Source organism: Stegostoma tigrinum, chromosome 34, assembly GCF_030684315.1.
Source record: "Stegostoma tigrinum isolate sSteTig4 chromosome 34, sSteTig4.hap1, whole genome shotgun sequence".
NCBI lineage: Eukaryota > Metazoa > Chordata > Chondrichthyes > Orectolobiformes > Stegostomatidae > Stegostoma > Stegostoma tigrinum.
In genome coordinates, this window is record NC_081387.1 from 12706871 (window position 1) to 12730679 (window position 23809).

At 43.7% G+C, this 23809-nt stretch overlaps 1 protein-coding gene and 1 pseudogene across 1 annotated transcript in view; one reads left to right on the forward strand and one right to left on the reverse strand.

Moving 5' to 3' along the window:
- Positions 1-1321: 1321 nt before the first annotated feature.
- On the reverse strand, positions 1322-5597 carry LOC125446301 (cytochrome P450 2K1-like; annotated as a pseudogene).
- Positions 5598-6525: 928 nt separating this feature from the next.
- The window catches only part of LOC125446302 (cytochrome P450 2K6-like), a 36242-nt gene continuing 18958 nt past the window's right edge, over positions 6526-23809 (forward strand). Inside the window, exons 1-4 of the mRNA XM_059639425.1 lie at positions 6526-6791; positions 8514-8676; positions 14887-15036; positions 16739-16899. Of these exons, the coding sequence (XP_059495408.1) occupies positions 6600-6791; positions 8514-8676; positions 14887-15036; positions 16739-16899 (666 nt within the window). The 5' untranslated portion in view covers positions 6526-6599. The remainder of the gene's footprint in view (positions 6792-8513; positions 8677-14886; positions 15037-16738; positions 16900-23809) is intronic.

Here is a 23809-nt window from a genome sequence, read left to right on the forward strand (position 1 = left end):
TCAATTCAGTCTTTTCATTCATGTCACAGTCCCCAGACCCCCAGATACATTTTTTCTTTTAAGGAGCCTCCCCTTTGGCTTCCTGCAGAATCTTAGTTCCCGAGCCCAACTGACCATTCTCAGCGTCCACATTTAACAACGTTGGCATCAAGCATGTTCAACTGCTGGGGAATCACAGCCCAGGTTAACTCCATAAAAACCAAAAGAACTGCAGATGCTGCAAATCAGGCTTAAAAACAGTAGTTGCTGGAAAAGCTCAGCAGGTCTGGCAGCATCTGTGAAGAAAAAAATCAGAGTTAATGTTTCAGCTCTGGTGACCCTTCCTCAGAGCTCGGGACATCAGTTATGAAACATTAATTCTGATTTTTTTTTCCCACAGATGCTGCCAGACCTGCTGAAACATTCCAGCAACTTCTGTTTTTGTGCCAGCCTGACTCCACACTTTGCTAACAGACCTGCTGAGCATTTTAATGGCTGAGAGTTCCAAAATCTCACAACCCACAGAGAGAGAAAAATCTCATCCCTGCACTTCTGTACATGTGACAATTTACCTCATTCTAATTCGAAAGGGTGACCTCTAATTTTAAAACTCACCCCCACCATCTCCCCAGCCCCCAGTTCTGACCAGCGGTTGGCAAGGGGACGTGGAAGCTGAATGTGAAAATGTTGACCCCAGAACAATGGAGGATCTCATAAGCGATGAAACTGGTGAAGACCTTCTGAGTCTCCAGCGGACCGGTGGGCAACAGTCAAGGGGAATATCAAGAGGTTCTTTAACCTCAAGGGTGTTCAGAAGGCATGACAGAGGTGGGAAAAACTGTCCAAACTTCAGAAAGGCAGGCAGAACCCAGTCCTGCTGCAGAAAATGAGGATTGATAACAAGGAGAATTTCCAGCCACCTGATGTTTCTTTGCAGTTACGTCGATTAGTCTGACCAGGCTGAGGGTAATTAGCCAAACAAGCAATCAGAAAGAAATGCTAATTATTGTATGAATAGGGAACATGGTTTACCATTCAGTCATTGCAATGCATCAACGAAAGTAATGCTCCAAAAAGCAAGGATTGTCTCAACATGAATCATTTGCATACGTTTGGAATGGGGTTTTAGATAATTTGCAAAGAGAGTCCAAACTCTCCATGGAATTTCTGCCTCCTTTTATAATTGGAGAAGATTCCCAATTAATTCTGAGGAAATGTTATCGTTATGGAAGTGAGGATGATGTGATACAGGTTTGTGCAAAGAGTGAACGTTTGCATTACAGGGTGGATAGAGATATGGAAATCTGGTTTCAGGCCTGCCTCACATTTGTAAACTCAGCAGGGAAAGATTTGCTGGGACTGTCGCTGGTCCCTTCAGTGAGGCACAGCACAAACCAGGTGAGGTTTCGGGTTGGTGACTAAGCCTATTCTCGGGCTGGTATCCAGGTCCGTCACACCTGGTGGGGACTGGAAGTGAAACTTCTGCAGCAGGGTGATGAAGAACAGGAAAAGCTCCACTTTAGCCAACACCTCACCAGTGCACACCCTCCAACCTGAGAAAGAACAGGGCACCGTCAGTACCTCACCAACACACACAGTCCACACACAGACCACCACCTTCCAAATGCCTATCTCTGAGGCCTACCCAGTGGTCACTCAAAGGCAAGCAATTTCATTCACAGCATTGTGTCTCTCCATTCCCGTACAGACTGAACTCAATCACTTGGAAAACATTTGGCTCTTCAAGCTCACTCCTCACTCAGTAACATCCTGGTTGATCTGTTCCTACACTCCACTATACCACACCTACCCCATAATTTAGTTAGGAATTTAAATAGGATCCAAAACTCAGTCCTGAATCAACTCAATGACTGAACATTCACAGGTCGCTCAGGGTAGAGAATTCCAAAGACCCACACCACTCTGAGTCCTTATCCCTTTACTGTGAGACTATGACTAGTTCTAGAGCTGTCCATTTAGCGAGAACAATCTCCCAGCACGTCCCCTGTCCTGGGCCTGAAGAATTCTCAATATTTCAATGAGATTACTCCTCATTCTTCTTGTCATGAAGGAATATAGCACTGAGCCTTCTCCGTCCCTCCTCATTCTAGCAATCAGCTTAGTGACTCTCTCTAAGGTAACTTTACCCTTCCTTGGGTAAACAGACCAAGACTGTGCAGAGGTGTGGTCTCACCAAGCCCCAGTGTGATTGCAGGACCTGTGATACATCCTGAGTTGAAGTAATTGACACTAATGGTTATAGCCTTCTTCTTTTGCATTCCTTTTCTTTATTCACTCATGGGACATGGGTGTCGCTGGCTTGCTTCAGCATTTATTTTCCGTCCCTTGTTGCCCTTTGAAAAGGTGGTAGTGAGCTGCCTTCTTGAACTCCTCCAAGCCACTCACCATCCTGACTGTAAGACAATAAGAAATAAGAACTGGAGCCGACCATTCAGCTCCTCAAGGCAGTTCTGCTCTTCAACAGGATTATGAGTCATCCCACATTCTTCACATCCACTGCCCTGCCCTTTCCATATCCTCATTCCTTCAGTGTCACTGGGTCAAAATCACGGAATTCTTTCCCTAATAGCACCTGTCTGCAGCACATGGCCTGCAGCATTCATGAAGGCAGCCCACCACCACCTTCTCAAGGGGGCAGCTAGGGAGGGGCAATAAATTCTGGGCCCAGCCAGCAGTGCCCACGTCTCATGAATGAAGTAACAAACGGGGCAGCTCAACTCATGGTGAAATTTTGGAGGTTGCTACCAGATTTTTCTCAACAGTAAGTTGTGTCACTTCAGAAATTGACGTATTTTAGTGTTGGAACACGTGGTTACTTTTTCGACCAATTACCTGCGGAGAAAGGCAAGAAGGCATCTCTCTTCACAAAATTCCCATCAGCATCCAGGAAGTGAACTGTGTTAAACTCGTGTGGTTTTTCCCATTGAGTTTTATCATACAGCACCGGGGTCAGTAAAGGAATAATGTAGGTTCCCTGAAAAACACGGAAAGCAATTCCGAATGTGTCACTGTGCCTGACTTCAATGGAGAGTGAGTCATGCAGGATGTGTAAACCCAGTGTTGTAGCCGATCCTGTTAGTTTCACTGGACACCTCAGGTTATAATTGGCCCGACCTTATTGTCAAATGTAATGTCTCACCCCCTCAATCAAAAATACACAATTCCTGACTCACTAATGTCCAAATTGTCATTTGGCCTGCAATGGAGGCTACATGGATTAGTGCACAGGAACCTGCTGTTTGCAACAGAACGAACATGTATACAGATTGTGCCTCTTTAACTCAATAAAATAGGTGACTTCCAATCTCCAGTTCACTCCTCAGGGTAATTCCTTGACCAATTACGGTCAACTGGCTTCATTTAAACCTTAGATGGAGTTTGACAGTTAAGCACCAGTCATCATTAACCGGTGCATTTGCCTGAGCGTCTGCTAATTGGGCGACTGGCCAACCAATCAGCACTCTCCTTTCATGCGTTAAAAATAATGTTGCACTCTACATACGCATTGCTCTGATCAGTGCAAGGTGCTCATAACGGGACTGAAGACCCGAGAGCACAGCTGTAAAGCATTTCGCAAACAAATATGATGTGAGATTTGAAATCAAACCTCTTCCCACAGTTAGTGCCTGGGATTGGAATGACATGTGGTACAGGCAGGTCCAAATGAGGCATTGAAGAGGGCATTAGATGATCATTTAAATAGAAACAATGGTTTATGGGAGAAAGGCAGGCGTTTGGCTCTGTCACAATGCTCAAGAGAGCCAGAACAGATGCGATGTGATGAATGGCCTCATTTTTCACTATCAGATTGTGTGATGAAAGCCTTTAACGATGTTATTTTTTAGAAATAGTCAACATTGAAATTCCCCTTTCTTTTAATTTACTTTTCTTTCAAATTCCAATCATATTTTTAATTCAGAAAGTACCACATTGTTATTATCATTACAACAGTGGCACAAACTGAAATGTAAGCCTTTTTTAACTCATACCTTTGAAATGAAATATCTTCTGAAACATGTCCTCGTTTGTTGAATGAGAAAGGTTCATGGGGTCGATGTTGGCAAACCTCTGGATCTCATGAATCACAGCAACAGTGTAGGGCATATGTCTCTGGTCTTCTGTTCTCGGAAATCGACCAGCTCCTATAACCTGATCAATTTCATCTTGAACTTTCTCTGAAATAGACAAAATAGACAAAGAACTTTGAATGGAGAAGCAGCATAGACAAACTGAAGCATAGAGCTTTGTCTTGTTCAACAACACAGAATGGGCACTGTCTGTTCTGTTGCCAGTACACTCCCCTCTCAATACTTAGCTTCATCAGCTCTGACAGGCCTAGAAATCAAACTGTCCCAAACACATAAATGTTATGGTTCACTAATGAGGACAATTTGTCAACATATTTAAAGTAATTCAGTGGGAGCATGATAACTATTAATATTTATGACTCTCGAGACAAATTCAATTGAAAGTGCTTATTTGTTGAGACTAAATTTCCACATAATACATGCAGGACACGAAACTTGACAGGGACAGGATGATCCCAGGAGGGGCTTTTTGGGGCCATTCCCCAAAATACCCCATAAAGAGGTCAAAGATTTCAGCTTAATGATAGTTCTTGGCCTGTGGGTGGAGAAAATATTGCCCAAAGGCACTGAATTGTTTTTTTTTCTACCAATATCGCAAACACTTCTGAACCAATGGCATCAAGATCAAAGGTTTTTAAAAAGTCACTCCGAGCTGCCCCGTCCTCTCTGCAGAAACCTGTTTATAGGAATAACTGTTCCCTTCAATCTACACAAATCCTTTCTGCCGTCAGTCCCATTCGCAATCAGGCACTGATCCAAGTGAATCAGGCGGGCAGCCGGTTGGTCAGTTCTGTTGGATTCCTGATGTATCTGAGGAAGTCTTTGTCTCTCTGACAGGGGCAAGAGATTCCTTTGTCAGAACTCCAATCGTTCAAGGCTCATCAATGTTCTGTCTTCTCATTCCGTGCTATTGGTTCCCCTTGACCACAATGATTTACAAGATTGGAGAGTTCACTGTGCAGCTACTGGGGTGTTCACTGGGTTTAAGCTAAGGCAAATTGGGACAAGTTGAATAATTCTCAAAACATGCCTGTGTAGATCCAGCTATGGAACTCAGTGCAGAAGTGAAAGGCTGCAACCAATGGGATCAGTGAGCAGGTGCAGGGGTATGTCTGTAAAGCAATATGCACCTGACAGCGACAACCAGCCTGCTCTGTGCCACACTGTAAACAGGTTATGGCTCTGCTGTCCTTGTAGCATTTTCTCTGGTGCTTAATAATGCTCTTGCACTCTCAATCCAGGGCAGAGATGAAATACAGAATTTAAAATGTAGATTTAGGAGAAGTGCCAATCCTGTTTTTGCCTCTGTATGATTGTCACACTGGGCATTGTCCCGGAATCTGCAACGAAAGTTGTCTCCTCCAGGCCCGGAGCTGTCAGCTTGGGCTCAAGCTCAGAAAGACGCCACTTTCTGGTTCGTGAATGATCAGCTCTTTCTGATATCAGCCAACGGAGGGGTTTCTGATTAAGATGGTCAATATGGTGCTGACCCTCGAGCTGATTCACCATAGCTGGTCTATATCAGGGAGACCAAACGCAGACTCAATGACTGATTGACCAGTGACCAATCTCTACAACCCCATACCCGCATCCACCTATCACCATCCCGCCTACGATCAGCCAGCCTCACTCCCTCCTCCCTCTATGTATTTCTGAGCTGCCTTCCCCTTTCCCAGTCCTGATGAAGGGTCCTGGCCTGAAACCTTGACTTGGCTGCAACCCTGACCTGCTGTGCTCCTCCAGCGCCACATTTCATCAACTCTGACTTCCAGCCTTGCCACCTCCTCGGCGTGGATACAGTTACAATGTTTAAATAGCATTTGGATGAGTACATGAGTAGGAAAAGTTTGGAGGGATATGGGCTAGGGTGGGACTAGTTTAGTTTGGGAAATGGATGGTTGGGCTGAAGGGTCTGTTTCCAGGCTGTATATCTCTGACTCGATCATTTGTGAAAGAAAAAAACCCTCAGCAGAATGTCTCTTTTACTAGCAACACTCAAGCCCTGTACTATCAAGCAACAATTAATGCAAATAATCTTTAAGGTGTGATTCAGAACAGCAGACCTGTAGAGATATAATTTTCTGCTGCGCTACACGTGTATACGTTTACTAGATATTCTCACTTTTCAGCGAAACAGTGTCCCAGGGAAAGGACTCATCATAAAAGCGTGCCAGGTACGACTGTCCCGACAAGCTCAGTTAGAGCCAGGTGTGAAAATTGACAACACTTTCTCTGAGTGGAATCTTGCTGTGCCTTAATATCATTCGCCCAGGGGTGTCCACTATCCAATGCCGTCCTGTACTTAGAACTGAAGCTCCGGGGATGCGTACCGATCTGTTTAATTAATGACACAGCTCACGGGAAAGTGGGGGTTAAAGACATTCAGACGATTAAGGAAAATGAGGCGGTTCTTTGGCAGTAATTAAGTGGAAGGTTGGACTGAAGGACAACCCACACTATAACATCAGGACACAAGAGGCTCCGCTTAGTGTGTGTGGGCACTCGGAGACGATGGCGTTACTTAAGCACTTTGCCACAGGCTACACCCCGGTCCTGTCGCTGCTGGCTCTCTTTCTTTTGCTGGTCGTTTCTTTTATCCGGCGGAGAGTTCCCAGGAATTTCCCTCCTGGACCGACTCCCCTTCCTCTGATCGGGAATCTGCACCAACTGGACCTCAGGAGGCTGGACTGGTCTCTCATGGGGGTAGGTGAGAATCCTGCATTGGGGAATGTCGGAGGGATGGGGCGGTGTGAAGGAACATCTCCCAAGGAGATGCTCAGGGCGACTGAGAGGCACAAAATGAGGGATTGCACCCCCAAACAGATCTGTAATCTGCGATCTAGGAATCTGTTAGTTCTGGGTCTATGATCTCTAAACTTTGGACTTTGATTTGGGACTGACTAGGAGGGAGTAAAAAGATCAAACGTATTGCGCACACACACGAGTCGTGCAGCATGAATGACCTTGTAAACATGTAACTTAATTAACTCCATGATAAGTCCAGTCACGCTGTTTCGCTGTTTTTCCAACATCTCAATTTTCTATTCGACTGTTTCAGAGATGCTGTGACCAACCCCTGGGGCAGCTAAACTGCAAACCCAGGCCGCCTCCTTCAGAGGTTGGAACACTACCATTGCGCCACAAGAACCTGAACAACTGATTCGCGTTTTTCTTCAAAGGGAACCTGACCACGATGGGCTGAATGGCCCTTCTCTATTTTCCCCACGATTCAAAACGAAGTCAAAGCCCAGGGTACAGTTGTTCAGAACTGTCAATTAAAATGCTGTAATGTTGGTATCTCCTGGATCAATCTAGTACACATTTTATGGAAGGGTGAGACTTGAACCCAGAGCCCTGACCCAGAGGTAGATTCACTAACAGTCTGTGGCAACAGCCCTAAAGTATATTTGACCAATTTTCTAATCAACCTGTTCAGAGATGTTGTTACACACCTCTGGAAGTGGTGAGACTGGAACCCCGGCCTCCTGGCATGGAGACAGGGATACCCCTAAAGCCCATTTGATAGCTTATCATGTTATTGACATCAGGTTCAAACCTACTTGCCCCTGATGAGTATCCTCCTCTGTGTAATAAGTTTTTTTCTTCTCTGAATATGTTGATTTTAAAAATATCTTTGATTAAGATGTAATGTTTTGGGTCCAATTACTCTTCCTCAACTGATGGTGGCTGGGAAAATGTCAGTCACTGGGTATGCAGAAAATAGGGAGGTGGGTGGGGTGGGGATTGAGCCCAAAGAGAGAAAGACAGTTGGACAGACAAAGGAGTTGCTAACGATCAGGCCGGGAGGATGAGTAGTCAACAGGGGTGTGTAATGGCAGGCTGTGGTAATAAGGCCTGATGCGTGGGGTGGGAGGGCTGGGACATGGAGGAGTTTAGGCCCTAAAATTATTGAACTCAATATTGAATCCAGAGGGCTGTAGGGTCCCCAAGTGGAAAATGAGGTGTTGTTCCTCCAGCTTGTGTTGGGCTTCACTGGAGCACTGCAGCAAGCCAGAGGCAGATATTGGCCTGGGAGCAGGGTGGTGCATTTAAAATGGCAGGCAACGGGTAGTTCAGGGTTAATGGGAACTGCAGATGCTGGCGAATCCAAGATAACAAAGTGTGAAGCTGGATGAACACAGCAGGCCAAGCAGCATGTTCAGAGTTTTTTTTGCGAGCAGAACATGGATGTTCTGCAAAGCGGTCGCCAAGTCTACGCTTCATTTTCCCAGTGTAGAGGAGACCACATTGTGAGCAGTGAATGCTGGGATTCTGGGACAGGTAGAAGAGGCGCCCACATCTACCAGATTGGCAAGCTAGGATTTAAAGCTGAAGTAATTACCCATTTTTCTCATTTATTTTTCTCCGTTTTACAGCTAACCAGAAATGAAACTCTAATGGAAAAACTCTCTCTCTCTTTGCTAGCTCGCGGAGAAATATGGAAGCGTATTTTCAGTGGAGATTGGCCCGCTGAAGGCAGTGGTGTTTTCCGGCTACGATGCAGTGAAAGATGCTCTTGTAAACCACGCTGATCTGTTAACTGGGAGGCCGCACATTCCGATATTTGATGAGTTTTCATCCCGACAGGGTAATTTGACAGTGATAATGGGAACTACAGATGCTGGAGAATCCAGGATAATAAAATGTGAGGCTGGATGAACACAGCAGGCCCAGCAGCATCTCAGGAGCACAAAAGCTGACGTTTTGGGCCTAGACCTCTCTGATGGGTCTAGGCCCGAAACGTCAGCTTTTGTGCTCCTGAGATGCTGCTGGGCCTGCTGTGTTCATCCAGCCTCACATTTTATTATCCAGGGTAATTTGACACTTGGTCTTCCCGTTGGTCTTCTCTCAACCTGACATGTCACAGTGGGAGGAAATGTTCTGGCTCACTCTCTTGCTCTCTCGCATCCAGGGTTAGGCCAGCATCTATCAGCGAATGAGCCAGTCCCACTCTCCCTGCACTTTCACTGCAGCCCTGAAAATTTTTTCCCTTTGGAACTCTCCATAAAATCTGCCTCCCATATATTCCTCAGCAATTCTGATCATCACCACGCAATAAATTTTCTGTCAGATGTTTTGTTCCATTAGGGGTAATAATTTTAAATCGGTGCACTCTGCTTCTCAGCTTTCCAGTCAGTGAGAAGCCTCTTTAACTTTATCTGAAAGCAACATACTGTTTGAAATCTGAAATAAAAGCAGAATGTGCTGGAGAAATTCCATAAGTCTGGAAGCATTCTGTGGAGATGGAAACTGAGTTAACATTCCAAGTCCAGTGCCTCTCCTTCAGCTCTTTATCTACTGACTAGTCACCTCGTGATTTTGAATACCACTATCAAAAGCTCCCCCAATCTTCTCTCCTGCAAGCACAGAAACTCCAGCTTCTCCAGTGCATCCCCAGAATGAAGTCCTTCCAATGGAGGCACTCCCTCAAGATTTAAAAAATTCTTCCAGCAGTGTGGTGCCCAGAATTGAATACAATGTTTCAGCAGAATTGCCTGACTTTTTACACCAGGCCTCTTTATTTCTGAAGCCCCAGATCCCTTATCCTTTTTCAAGTCTTCTGTCAGCCTGCCCAATGATTTTAAATGGACTTGTACAGCAGGGAAGGACCCTTTGTCCAACTCATCCATCCTGACAAGATATCCTAAATTAATCTAGCCCCATTGGCCAACATTCGGCTCATATCCCTGTAAACTTTTCCTCTGCGTATACCTATCCAAATGCCTTTTAAATGTTGTAATTCTACCAACCTCCACTACTTCCAATGGCAGCTTGTTTCATACAACATGAAAAAGTTGCCCCTTAGGTTCCTTTTAAACCTTTCCCTTCTCACCTTAATCCCATGCCCTCTAGTTTTGGACTCCCCCAATCTTTGGAAAGAGACCATGGCTATTTAGCATATCCATGCTTTTATAAACCCTCTCAGTCACCTCTTGGCCTCCAATGCTCCAGAGAAAATGGTCCCAACCTATTCAGCCTCTCCCTTCAGGTCAAACCCTCCAACCCTGGCAACATCCTCGTAAATCTTTTTTGAGCCCTTTCAAGTTTAACAGCATCCTCCCTATTATAGGGAGACCAGAATTAAACACAGTATTAGTGGCCTCAACAATGTCCTGTACAGCTGCAGCATGACCCTCCCTGGACACAGTTCTCTCAGTGTCTCTCTGTTCTTGGATACACCTCAGAATTGCATCTTTTAATTCATTTTGCATCTCCATTTTGAAGCTGATCTCGTCATCACTGTTCAAGATACTTCCCAATTTTGGTATCACCTTTGCATATTTAAGTTGTGCCCTGACCACTTAAGTCTAAATCATTAATTTATATCAAGAGAAGCATTGGTCCCAATACCAGCAATTACCACTATAAACTTTCATGCAATTGAAAACAGAACAGTCTCTAATTTCCAACACAGTCAAACTGCACACTGCCACGGTCTGTTTTATTCCATGGGCCAATACCTTGGTAACAAATCTGTTATGTGGTATTTTGTCCAAATTGTTTGGTAATCTGTAGGTCCACATCAATCGTATTATCGCAACCAGCCCTCCTGTGGAAATTTTTCATGTCTCAATCAGCTTCTCACTATTATTAACCTGACATTTACCAGATATTCTCCATTTATTGTATGAGGAGTAGTAGCGTGGCTTCATGTGTGCCGTGATTAGATCGGGGTGCCGCATTCTTGGAGAGGCTGTTTTGCATAAGATGGTAAACCCATTTGCCCATTCGCTGGGTTAGTATTGAAACAAGATGTTCTGCAGTAGCTTTATGAAATAGATACCTGCAAAAAATACCAAACTTCAGAAAGCTTGGCTTGGTTTCTGAATAACAATGATGACTGCTATATTGGCCTGAATTAGTAACAAGACACTGCAGTCTGAACAGCATTTGCCCTCTGATGATTTTGACTGTGGCTGTGTACATTATGCAGTTGCATTGTTGAGCTCTACAAGGGTCTTACCTCTCAATGACCATCCATAGTAGGTTCCTTCATGAAGGTTGAAACGGTTAACCACCCACCCCCCTCAACTCTCCTGTCTACTGCTTCTGAGGGAAGAGGTTTAAGCAACACAAATATTAATTATTTATACAATCTGTTAAACCTATTTGCTACAAAGGTAATGTTTGAACTTGCGAGTATTATCTCTGGAAAATAGTTAGAAAGTCGATGTCCTCTTATTTATCAGTTTCGGATCATTGACTTCCGAGCGAAGATAAATCATATACTTTTCCATACTAATGAGAGATCTTTTCTTGACATATTAAACTAAAATTAGAGAGCATAATCAACTGGGTAATGCGGAATGGGAGGGTATGTTGATCAAGGAGGTAATTTTAGTGATAACACTGAGCGATATTGGTTTAGTTGCTCATCATACTCCTGTCCGGACTTTCATGACCTTCAGGCCATGGGAACATAGCAGTGTTAGTTCCACACTCATAAATGCTGAGGCTACACACTAATGTTCCAGAGACATGAGTTCAAATCCCATCAGGGCAGCTGGGGAAACTAGAAATAAATTGGTTCATAAATCTCAAATCAAAACTAATCTGCTGAATGATCATCATGAAAATGCTGGACGATTGTAAAAACCCAACTGGTTTATTAATGCTTTTCAGGAGAGAAAATCTGCTCTCTCCACCCAGTCAGGTCTATAATGTACATGTACCAGGCTGTGATATAGCAGTCCCGTAACTCTGAATTCACCTCAGGTCTAATGTATTTCACTGTTATCCCCCATTGAAGTCTTTAAGTATCCTTATTTTCAAATAAAGAATTCACATTAATGGCTCACCAGCACTTTGTGTATAATTAGTATATTTCCATCAAATAGTGGCATTGTTAACACTGCTGCCTCACAGCACCAGGGACTCCGGTTCAATCCCAGCTTCAGGCAACTGTCTGTGTGGTGTTTGCACATTCTCCCTGTGACTGTGCGGTGCTCCGATTTCCTTCCACAGTCCAAAGATGTGTAGGTTCAGTAGACTGGCCACGCTGAATAGCCCATAGTATTCAGGGATGAGCAGGCCAGGTGGGTGAGCCAGGGGAAAGGCAGGGTTACAGGGATGAGATTTGGTTTGAGTAGGTGGGTCTGGAAGGGATGCTTTTTGGAAGGGTTATTACCCAGTTTCCTGGAGCTATGAGGCTGCAGTGCTATCCATTGAGCCAGTATGCTGCCCCATGGCTCCATGTTACCTTGCTACCATGGTTCTCATGTTAACAAATCAAATATGAGCAAGGGAACCTCTTGGTGATTACTAGTTAATGTCTCCCACACCCCTCAGCCAATGATTTGGTTTGCCTCTATGTTGGAGGTCATTTGGAAGCTTGGCAAGTGCAGAGGATGTGCTTTGCATGGTGATGTTCAATGTTGATCACCATGAATGCATTAGCAGCATCCATACTGATTGAGGTGGCTGACGCATGAGCCGGACTGAGGGAAACAGCATGAGGGATAAGCCTTAAAGCCTCAATCCTTACCACTGTACATTCTGCAGCTGCATCTGCCCATGACAGCATTGGCACATGTGACCCTGCACAGCCTGTAGGAAACAAAACCTATTTTCATGCTGAGGATACCACCCATCATGTCCTGTTCCATGACCAATGTGCTAAAGAAGAATCAGAAAAGACATAGCATCTCATTTCTGACTACCTATGAAGCACTGAGGGCCAGCAGCAGCAAAATTATATTAATTAACAGTATTTAATCCAATGGCCTGCCATTGATGAGTCTGGATCTAATGTGTAAAATCAAGTCCCCTTTCACTCCTCCATGGTGGACTGGTTACAAGTCAAGCCTCTCCAACATTTTCCCCGTCATAAAACTGACACATCCTAGGTATTATTCTGGAAACCTTCTCTGAGCTACTTCCAAATGCCTTGCAGTCCTCCCTTAAGTGAGGTGACAACATTGTTCACAATACTTCAGGTGTGGTCTCAGCAGAGCCATGTGTAACCGAAGAGTAACCTGCCTGCATTTATGTTCAATTATTCTTCTGATAAATGATCACATTCTGCTAGCTTTCCTAATTACTTGCTGTAGCTGCACACTAACCTTTTGTGATTCATATACCCTCTGTATTACAGCATCCTGTAATCTCCCAGCATTTACTTAGTATGATTTGTTCTTTTCTTCCTGTCAACAGTGACTCTTTCGCATTATATGTTACAGCCAATTTACACAAAGTGAATGCTCACACAACAATGTGAAAATGACCATATAATCTGATTTCTGGTGACTGGAAATAACACCCCTAATCTTCCTCAAAATATGTGGTGATATTTTCTATCCTCCTGAACAGACAGATGGGTCTAAGTCTCAAATTAGACACAGCAGCTCAACTATGCAATACTTAATGTGTATTATACAGTAACACAACTCTTGACTTTTATGTTCTAGCCGAGAGTGAGAATGAACCAAAAATTTTGAGACTCACAGGCTAAAATGCAACAAAAGTATCAACATCTCACCCAAAACCTGAAAGTGACCGAGCTTCCTCCTGTCACATTAAATTGCAGTGATCAGATTTTGAGCTGATCGCAGACCACAAAACCCTCCCTTGGTTAAGCCCATAAATGTTGCTCAAGTGTCAGAACTTTAATGTGAAATGTTCAAGCTGGTCAATATTTGGTCAACAAACATAGCTCTTTGAAAACAACAAATGCTGGAGACCACAGCAGGTCAGACAGCATCCCTGGAGAGAGAGGAAGCTAATGTTTCCCATTTGGTTAGGATAGTGCAGAAGGCAGTTAGTACACTTGCCTTTATAAGCCAATGCATTGATTATAGGAGTTGGGAGATCGTGTTGTGTCTGTACAGGACGTTGGTTAAGCCACTTTTGGAGTATTGCTTGAAATTCTGGTCTCCCTGCTATAGGAAGGATGCTGTGAAACTTGAAAGCGTTCAGGAAAGATTTACAAGGATGTTGCCGGGGTTGAAGGGTTTGAGCTACAGGGAGAGGCTGGAAAGGCTGGGGCTATTTTCCCTGGAGCGTCAGAGGCTGAGGGGGTGACCTTATAGAAGTTTGTAAAATCATGAGGGACGTAGAGAGGGTGAATAGACAAGGTCTTTTCCTTGGGGTGCAGAAGTCCAAAACTAGAGGGCATAGGTTTAAGGTGAGAGGGAAAAGATATAAAAGAGGCCTAAGGGGAAACTTTTTCAGGCAGGGGGTTGTGTTTACATTGAATTAGCCGCCAGAGGAAGTTGTGAAGGCTGGTACAATTACAACATTTAAAAGGCATCTGAATGGATGTATGAACAGGAAGGGCTTAGAGGGATATGGGCCAAAAGCTGGCAAATGGGACTCAATTTATATCGGACATCTGGGCAGCATGGACAAGTTGAACAGAAGGGTCTGTTTCCCTGCTGTATACCTGTTTGATTCTTTGCTGTGTTGGCTCAATCTGTTATGGGACCATCTTAAATATGAACTGACAAACACTTAAACTGGGAAGATTACTGGTTAAAATAAAATCAGAGGGAGGCTGAGATTTGGTTCCGTAACTCTCATTACCATCTGGAATGTCGTACCTGGGTTGGTATGGAAGTAATTGTCAATAGGACCATTCAAAGGGAATAGGCCTGAAACTGATAATGTCAGAGAAATTTTGGGAAGTGAGACCAACCAGATCGCTCCTCCTCATGCATACAATGGACTGAGTGGCCTTCTTCTTGGTTTTAGGATGTTCTGCTTCTCAGGGAAATAAAGGGGATTAGAGACCCAGGGTTTGGTCGCACTCACAGCAGAACTGCCCACAATATTTGATCAGCTTTCCTTGTGTCACTTTCAGGGGTTATATTCAGTGATGGGAAGTTGTGGCAGGACAACCGGAAGTTTGTGATCTCGGCTCTCCGAGGCTTTGGCATGGGCAAGAAATCCATTGAGGACAGGATCACTGAAGAGGCCAGCTTTCTTGTCGATGTATTTGAGAGTCATAAGGGTGAGTGCTTCATGGCTCATGAAATGCTGTGATTAATCGTTGCCTTGAAATTGACATCTGCACAAAAGATTTTCATTTAAATAAAAGTGAAATTCCATCAATTACATTCATACTGTTGGGGCAGACAAATGTCGACGAGCCAACAGAAACATTGGCGTTTGACTGGCTTTTTAATTCCACTGAGGTTAAAGCAATTTAAAACTGAATCATCAGTTTCATCACATCAAGAATGAGAATTCCCTGTATGACATTCTCCATTCGCAAAGCCAATGGTCACATCTGGACACATTAAATAACATCAGATTCAAAACATCCATTGTCAGTTTTAGAGTCACTGAATTGTACAGCATGAAAGCAGACCCTTCAGTCCAAATTGTCCATGTCAACAAGATATCCTATATTAATCTAGTTTCATTTGCCAGCGTTTAATCCATATCCCTCAAAACCCTTCTTATTCGTGAAACCATCCAGACGGCCTTTTAAATTTTGTAACTGTACCAGCCCCCACGACTTCCTCTGGCAGCTCATTCCACCCACGCACCATCCTCTGTGTGAAAAAGATATCCCTCAGGTGCCTTTCAAATCTTTACCCTGTCACCACAAAGCCATGCCCTCTAGTTATGGACCCCCCTGCCCTGGAAAAAAGACCTTTCAGCTATTTACCCTATCCATGTGCTTCATGATTATATAAACTTCCACAAGGCCACCCCTCAGCCCCCAGTCTATTCTGCCTACCCCAATAGTTCAAAAAACCCAAGCCCGGCAACATCCTTTCTGAAACCTTTCAAGTCTCACAATGTCTTTTCTACAGCAGGGATACCAGAATTGAATGCAGTATTCTAAGTGTACTAACCATTGTCCTGTATACCCACAACATGAGGTCCCAACTTTAATACTCAATGCTCTGACCAATAAAGGCAAGCGTGCCAAACACCTTCTTCACTATCTGTCTAACTGTGACTCCACTTTCAAGGAACTATGAACCTGCACTCCAAAGTCTCTATGTTCAGCAACACTCCCCAGGACCTTACCATTAAGTGTATAAGTCCTGCCCTGATGTGCCTTTCTAAAACACAGCACCTCACATTTATATAAATTAAACTCCATCTGTCATTCTTCAGCCTATCTGAACAAGGTGCCATTGTACTCTAGGGTAACTATCCTTGCTGTCCACTACATCACCAATTTTGGTGTCATCTGCCAACTTATAAACCATACCCACTATGTTGAAAAAGCAGAAGAGGGGAACTAGCCAAGGTAACTAAATTCCTGGCCAGAAGTTCTTTTGCAAAATAATTTGGTAACATAACATTTGCTTCTAATGATTGGTGAGTGAGTATGAATGGTATTGACTAATGAACATGACCAATGTAGGAATTTTGTACAAAGTTTCAACTTCTTGATGAGAAATTGTTCTGCTTCCCCAGTGCTAATTGATGGAGTCACCCTGGTGAAAAAGAAAGTAAAATGGAGCACCCTTGGAACTGAATTGAACTGAAATAACCCTAATCCTGACTTTGAATATTAAATTCTCATGAAATGCTGACTTCTAGCACAAAATGCATACAATACATAGTGATGGATATTGTATTAACAATGTTGTATTGCAGCTTGTCTAACTTGGGTTTTTTAAAGGACAAAATACTAGAATTATGTGTGGTATATACAGCTTTATTTTACCTGGAATACTGTTTGCTTACAGGTCAGCCTTTTGAAACAGCGTGGATATTGAATTCAGCTGTGAGCAATATAATCTGTTCCATTCTATTTGGAGACCGCTTTGATTATGATGCTGAAATATTTATCCAACTCACAAGCATGATGAATGAGAACACAAGACTGGTTGGAACAGCTCTACTACATGTAATTATCTTTTAATCATATTCTACTTGAGACGATTATTTAGATCACTTGCAATTTTGTGTGCATGATGATTTCTTCATCACACAGATGCCAGACAATGACCATCACCAATAAAAGACAATCTAACCACCACCCTTGACATTCATCATCAATGAATCCCTCACTACCAACATCCTTGGGTTTACCATTGATCAGAAACTCAACTGGGCTCACCACACAGACACACTGGCTACAAGAGCAGATCAGAAGTTAGGAAAACTCCGGTGAGTAACTCACCTCCTCAATCTCCAAAACCTGTCCACCATCTACAAGGCACAAGTAAGGAGTGGGATAGAATACTCCCCACTTGCCTAGACAGGTGCAGCCCCAACAACACTCAAGAAGCTCAACACCATCCAGGACAAAGCAACCACATCCACTCCCTCCACCACCCACACTCAGTAGCAGCAGCAGTGTGTACTATCTACAAGATGCACCGCAGAAATTCACCAAAGATCCTCAGACAGCACCTTCCAAACCCACAACCGCTTCCATCTAGACGGAACACCACCTCCTGTAAGTTCCCCACTAAGCCACTCATGCTCCTGACTTGAAAATATATTGCCGTTCCTTCACTGCCACTGGGTCCAATTCCAGGAATTCCTTCCTTACTGGCACTGTTGGTAAACTTACGGCATGTAGGCTACAGCTGTTCAAGAAGGCAGCTCCCTACCACCTTCTCAAGGGGGCAACTAGGGATGGGTGAGAAATTCTGGGCCCAGCCTGCGACATCCACAACCCATGAATGAACTTTAAAAGGTGACTTATTGTAGGTTCAGTGTTTTTAACATTACGTTTCAGTCATACATATGAACATGTGAGGGGGATTAAATTCACGCGTAAGTGCTGGGGATATGACATTTGTGTAAATCATGATCAAATAACTGTTTTCTTTACTCTGACATCAATGAGAGAGAAGTCACCAGTCCAGAATGGCCATGTGAACAGAGAGGACTTAGACATTACAATAGAGATCCTGTTTACAGATATAGGTAAAGAAGTGTTGCAATACATAAAGAGTTGAAAAGCCTTGTGTAGAGAATGTTGGAAGCAGCCTGAGCTATCGTGTATATATCGACCTCCAGCATCCAAAGATGCTTCCAACAGTGTAGGTCACTATATTGTTTTAAAGCACTGGATAAAACGTGGTGGCAGTGAGGGAGAAAGCCTCTAGAGACAGAATCTGGTGCTAAAATAGGGTGCTGGGGAACACAGCAAAATAAAAAAGGGAAGCCTCCGATAGCAGAATAGGCCCTTGCAAAACTCCAAAGGCAGAGCTGAGGAAATAAAATGGGAAGACTCCAAATGATCCAGGCCAAGACTTCAGAAGACTTTGGCAAAAAAAGGATAGAAAATCCAAAAACAAGGGAAAAAAGACCTCAGAAGACATTGATGCAAAGCCATGACCAGCAATACTCCAGGCAAGCAGTGAAAACACAGGATCAGATCACTCTGACAGTAAGTTAGAAAATCCATGTATTTGCTAAGTCAGCCAGGCATATGGGGATAGAGTGGTCTTGCCTTACTGATGAATCAGAAGGCCAACAACAAGGTGAATTATAGGGTCTCCATAGAACAGGTATCCATTAGAAAGGTGCCATTCAGCCTAACATACCTACACCTCAATGAATAAACTTGACAACCAGTCAAATTCCACTTTCCAGCAGCCAGGCTGTAGCCTTGCATTTAATGGGACTTCAAGTGTAGATCCTTTTCAATGATTTCCCACCAAAATGGGCAGCAGATTCCAGACTCCTAGCACCCTCTGGGTGAAAACATTCTCCCTCAAGACCTCTCTAATCTTTCCACAAATTGCCTTAAATTTGTGTCTGCAATATTTGGCCTCTCTGCTTGGCAAAACAGGTCCTCACTCTCCACTCTATCCAAGCCCCTCATTATTTTCTACACTTGGAGTAAGTCACCCCTCAGTATCCTCTGTTCTAACCCTGGACCTTCCAATGCTTCCTCTTTCCTACAATTTTCAAGCCCTGGCAAAATGCCCAATAAATGTCTTCTTTATTTTCTCTAAAGCAATTATGTCCTACCTGTAGTGTAATGAGCTGTACACAAAACACCTAACCACATTTTATATAGTTCCAGCATTATGTCCCTGCTCTTGTATTCAGCATCTCACACAGTGAACAAAAGTGCTCCTTTATGTTTTCTTCACTGCCTCAACTACCTGCCCTGCCACCCTCAGGGTCCTATGGGTATGTACGGTAAGGTCCCTCTCAAATGGCCTCCCATTTATTCGGCATTCGCTTGTTTTGTCTGCCCTCTCCAAATGTATAATCTTGCACTTCTACAGAATGAATTCCATTTCCAACCATAGATGTCTGTCTGCAGTCAACGGTCATCTTTACACAATCAATGACGTGGCCTATTTTTCTGTCATTTACAAATGTCCCAATCATACACCCAACATTTAAGTCTAAATAATCAATGTACATATCACAGACAGCAATGGACCAAAAACTGAGCACTGGAAACCACTTAATATTGACAAAAAAGGTCCATTGATTCCTGGGCTAATTTTGAAGCAAACTCACTGTATCTCTGTGTATCCTACAGGCCTTAATTTTTCTGAACAGTTTACTAAAGTGGGACTTTTTCAAATGCTTTACTAAAATCCATGTAGATAACACCCAATTTCCCATCCTCATCAATTCTCCCCTTCCTTCAAAAAATTCTGCTAGTCAGATGCAACTTCTCCTTAACAAAGCCATACTATCCCTGATTAATCAGTACCAATTAATCCTCTTCCTCAATATTGATTCTAGTGAGGTCTTTTTGCATAACAGTCATGCTCCTCTGAGACCTCACCTATATCCAATGATGTTTGAGAAATGATCCTGACAGCATCTGTTATTTCCTCTCTGGCTTCCTTCAATAGCTTAGGATACAATTAATTCAGTCCTGGTGATTTATCCACTTCAAGGGAGTCAGACCCTCCAGTATTTCCATTCTCATTATACTTATTTTATCTAATACTACCACTTTAACCAGAATGTTTGCATTATCCCTTTCCTTTGTGAAAGCAAAGAAAAATTAAGTCTGGAGTTGATAAAGCCATTGCTGATTGTCAGAAAAACCTATCTGGTTAACTCATGCCCTTCAGGGAAGGAAATCTGCCATCCTCACCTGGTCTGGCCTACATATGATTCCAGACTCACAGGAATGCTGTTGATCCTTACCTGCCCTGTGAAATGGCCTCACAAGCCTCTCAGTTCAAGAGCCAGTAGGTAAAGGCAATAAAGGCTAGCCAGCCAGCAACGCCATGGCCCATGAGTGAATAAAAAAAGAGAAAAAATCCCCCATTAGAATTCTGACTACCTTCTTCACCCACAAATATAACAGTAGCTTCAGTGCTAGAGAGTGTCTTACACATGAAGGTACCCTGTCATCGAGCCAGCTCTGTTTTTATATGCTGTAGGTCCAACACCTGATAACACTCTAGCAAGACAAAACATGAAAGGAAGTACTATGGAGCATGATGAAGCACTCACGTGCATTTTAGCATCAAAATAAATTCAGTGGTAGACTAGACAATGATCTCAGAACTTGGGAGAATCACAAGAAGCCCGGGTTTGTGTTATCAGATAGGATGTTGCAGTGCTTTGAGAGAAGGACTAATTAGAGACTGTATAGTCATTGGTGAGAGGAATGAGAAGTACCAGACTTCCTTCAACCCAAGGAAAATTTAATGCTGGAACAGGCAATCCATTTCACTAGGCAGACAGAGATCAAGGCCCAAAACTGTAAATTTTTGAAGTCCAGTATAATGCTTCTTCAGAACTCTAGTTGATTCAGTTTTCCAGCATCCACATTGTGTTGCCCTAATTAGAGGGACAGGGACCTTTTAAAGGTGCCTCAAAATGCACTCCTTGCACTAAAACAGAGCTGCCAATACTTTAGAACAACAATTATATTTGTTGGATGCATTATCCAAGAACAATGCATCGTAGTTGATGCAAGGGAGACAGGAGCAAAAGTGACTGCCTATCATCTAAGTGCTTTATGATATACAACATTTCTTAGGCATGTGTATCTCTTGGGGACCTTCATCCATCTTTTGGCCAGTCTTGCTCAAGCCATAAGAGACTGTCAGAAAAGAGGCCAGCAATGATATTGGAGTCAGGAAGAGACTAAGGTTTTTGAAAAGATTAAAGAGAAAGGTACTTTCCAACAATGTATTAGCATGTTACAAACCAGGGGTGTTCACCAGTAGCAGTGGATGCATCATCTGCAGGAATTAATAAGCTGATTGAGTACAAAAACTAGTCGATTTAATATCAAGGGTTTCCTGGATACTGATTGGAGAGATATAACTATGGAGAAAAGAGTGTCAGCAGTTACATGGAGAGATAGAAGTTTCATGGAGTAATAGAGATGTACAGCAGGAAACAGACTCCCCAGTTCAATTTGTCCGCACCAGCCAAACATCTCAATCTTCGTCCCATTTGCCAGCATTTGGCCCATATCCCTCTAAACCCATCCTATTCATGCACCTATCCAGATACCTTTTTAAATGTTGTAATTATACCAGCCTCCACCAGGTCCTCTGGCAGCTCATTCCATACACACACCACCTTCTGCTTGAAAACATTGCCCGTCAGGTCCTTTTAAATATGTTTCCTCTCACCTTAAACCTCTGCCCCATAGTCTGGAACTCCCCTACCCTAGGGAAAAGACTTTGCCTATTCACCCGATCGGTGTCCCTTATAAACTTCTACAAGGTCAGCCCTCAGCCTCGGATGCTCCAGGGAAAATAGCCCCAGCCTATTCAGCCTCTCCCTATAGCTCAAACCCTCCAACTTCAGCAATATACTTGTAAATCTTTTCCGAACCCTTTCAAAGCTTCATAACATCTTTGCTATGGCAGGGACACCAGAATTGAACGCAGTATTCCACACATGGCCTAACTAATGTCCTGTACTACCACAACATAATCTCCCAACTTCTGTACTCAATACACTGACCATTAAAAGCAATCATACCAATCATACCAAATGCCTTCTTCACTTGCAGACCACCTCCTGGATTTGAATTTCTGAGTCGAGTCACACCATAAGACTTTGGAATCTTTTGGAATCAATAAAAACAAAGGATGAAACCTCTGTGCATATAAAGATTCAGATTTAGGCTGATGGGGTATGACTTTGTACCAGGCTGAGCACAAGTAATAATGGATACACTCCCTGAGGCAGCAGAGTATCAAGCAGAAAAGAAAGATCTTATGGTCTAATGGAAAGATCTTATGGAAAGAACTGGAGTCTTTTTCTATTGTAATAACCAACTCTTGCCCTGAAACTGAGGGCGAACTCTGACAAAATCTTGCCATGCAAAAATTTGAAGAGGTCTGCATAAAGGACAGACAACACCATTCTTTAAACATGGCCAAAATATACTGCAGCAGGCCAAGTCTCAAAAATGTTTCATGGGTAGCAGTGCATGATTTATTGGTACATGGTCATAGAAATGGTATCCCAAAGTCAATGCAAAGGGATGGCCTACAGAAACTCCTCAGGAGAACTTTAAATCATCACATCCCTACAGTGTAGAAACAAGCTATTCAGCCCATTGACCCTCCAAAGGACATCCCACTCAGACCAAACTCCCTACCCTATCCCATCCCTGTATTTCCCATGGCCAATCCACCTAACCTGCTCATCTTTGGATTGTGGGAGGAAACCAGAGCACCCATAGGAAACCCACGCAGACAGTTGCCCAGGGATAGGATTGAACTCAGCAACAGCTGTGCTAACCAATGAGCCACTGCGCCACCCAAAAATGAAGAGCGAGTGCACAGTAATCAGTGTGGTGGCTAGCTATTCCTAAAGACAGTTGGTATTAAGTTTTATTGTGCCAAACACGTGCCATATACAACCAAGTGTCTTGTTTTGGACCAGACCCCCTCAAAATATTTGAAGAAGGTAGCCTAACCCCCAACCTTTTCTGATTTTAAAGGTAAATGTAAAGTGCCATGTTCCAGGAACAATGCAACTTTTTAAAAAATTTGTTCACAGGATGTGGGCATCATTGGCTAGGCAGTACTTATTGCCCATCCCTAATTTTCAGAAAACACATGACACCAGGTTATAGTCTCAGTGATAATGGGAACTGCAGATGCTGGAGAATCCAAGATAACAAAGTGTGAAGCTGGATGAACACAGCAGGCCCAGCAGCATCTCAGGAGCACAAAAGCTGATGTTTCGGGCCTAGACCCTTCATCAGAGATGGGGATGGGGTGAGGGTTCTGGAATAAATAGGGAGAGAGGGGAAGGCGGACCGAAGATCCCAAAACCAGCCCAGTTCGTCCCCTCCCCCCACTGCACCACACAACCAGCCCAGCTCTTCCCCTCCACCCACTGCATCCCAAAACCAGTCCAACCTGTCTCTGCCTCCCTAACCTGTTCTTCCTCTCACCCATCCCTTCCTCCCACCCCAAGCCACACCTCCATCTCCTACCTACTAACCTCATCCCACCTCCTTGACCTGTCCATCTTCCCTGGACTGACCTATCCCCTCCCCACCTATACTCTCCTCTCCGCCTATCTTCTTTTCTCTCCATCTTCAGTCTGCCTCCCCCTCTCTCCCTATTTATTCCAGAACCCTCACCCCATCCCCCTCTCTGATGAAGGGTCTAGGCCCAAAACGTCAGCTTTTGTGCTCCTGAGATGCTGCTGGGCCTGCTGTGTTCATCCAGCCTCACATTTTATTAACCAGGTTATAGTCTAACAGGTTTGTTTGAAATCACAAGGTATTTGAGTGCTGCCCCTTTGTCAGATGAAGTCACCCGACTTCAATCGATCCGGAATAATTGTTGACCGAGATTAAATGTCCTCTTCCTTATTAAATAAAAGGGACAGCG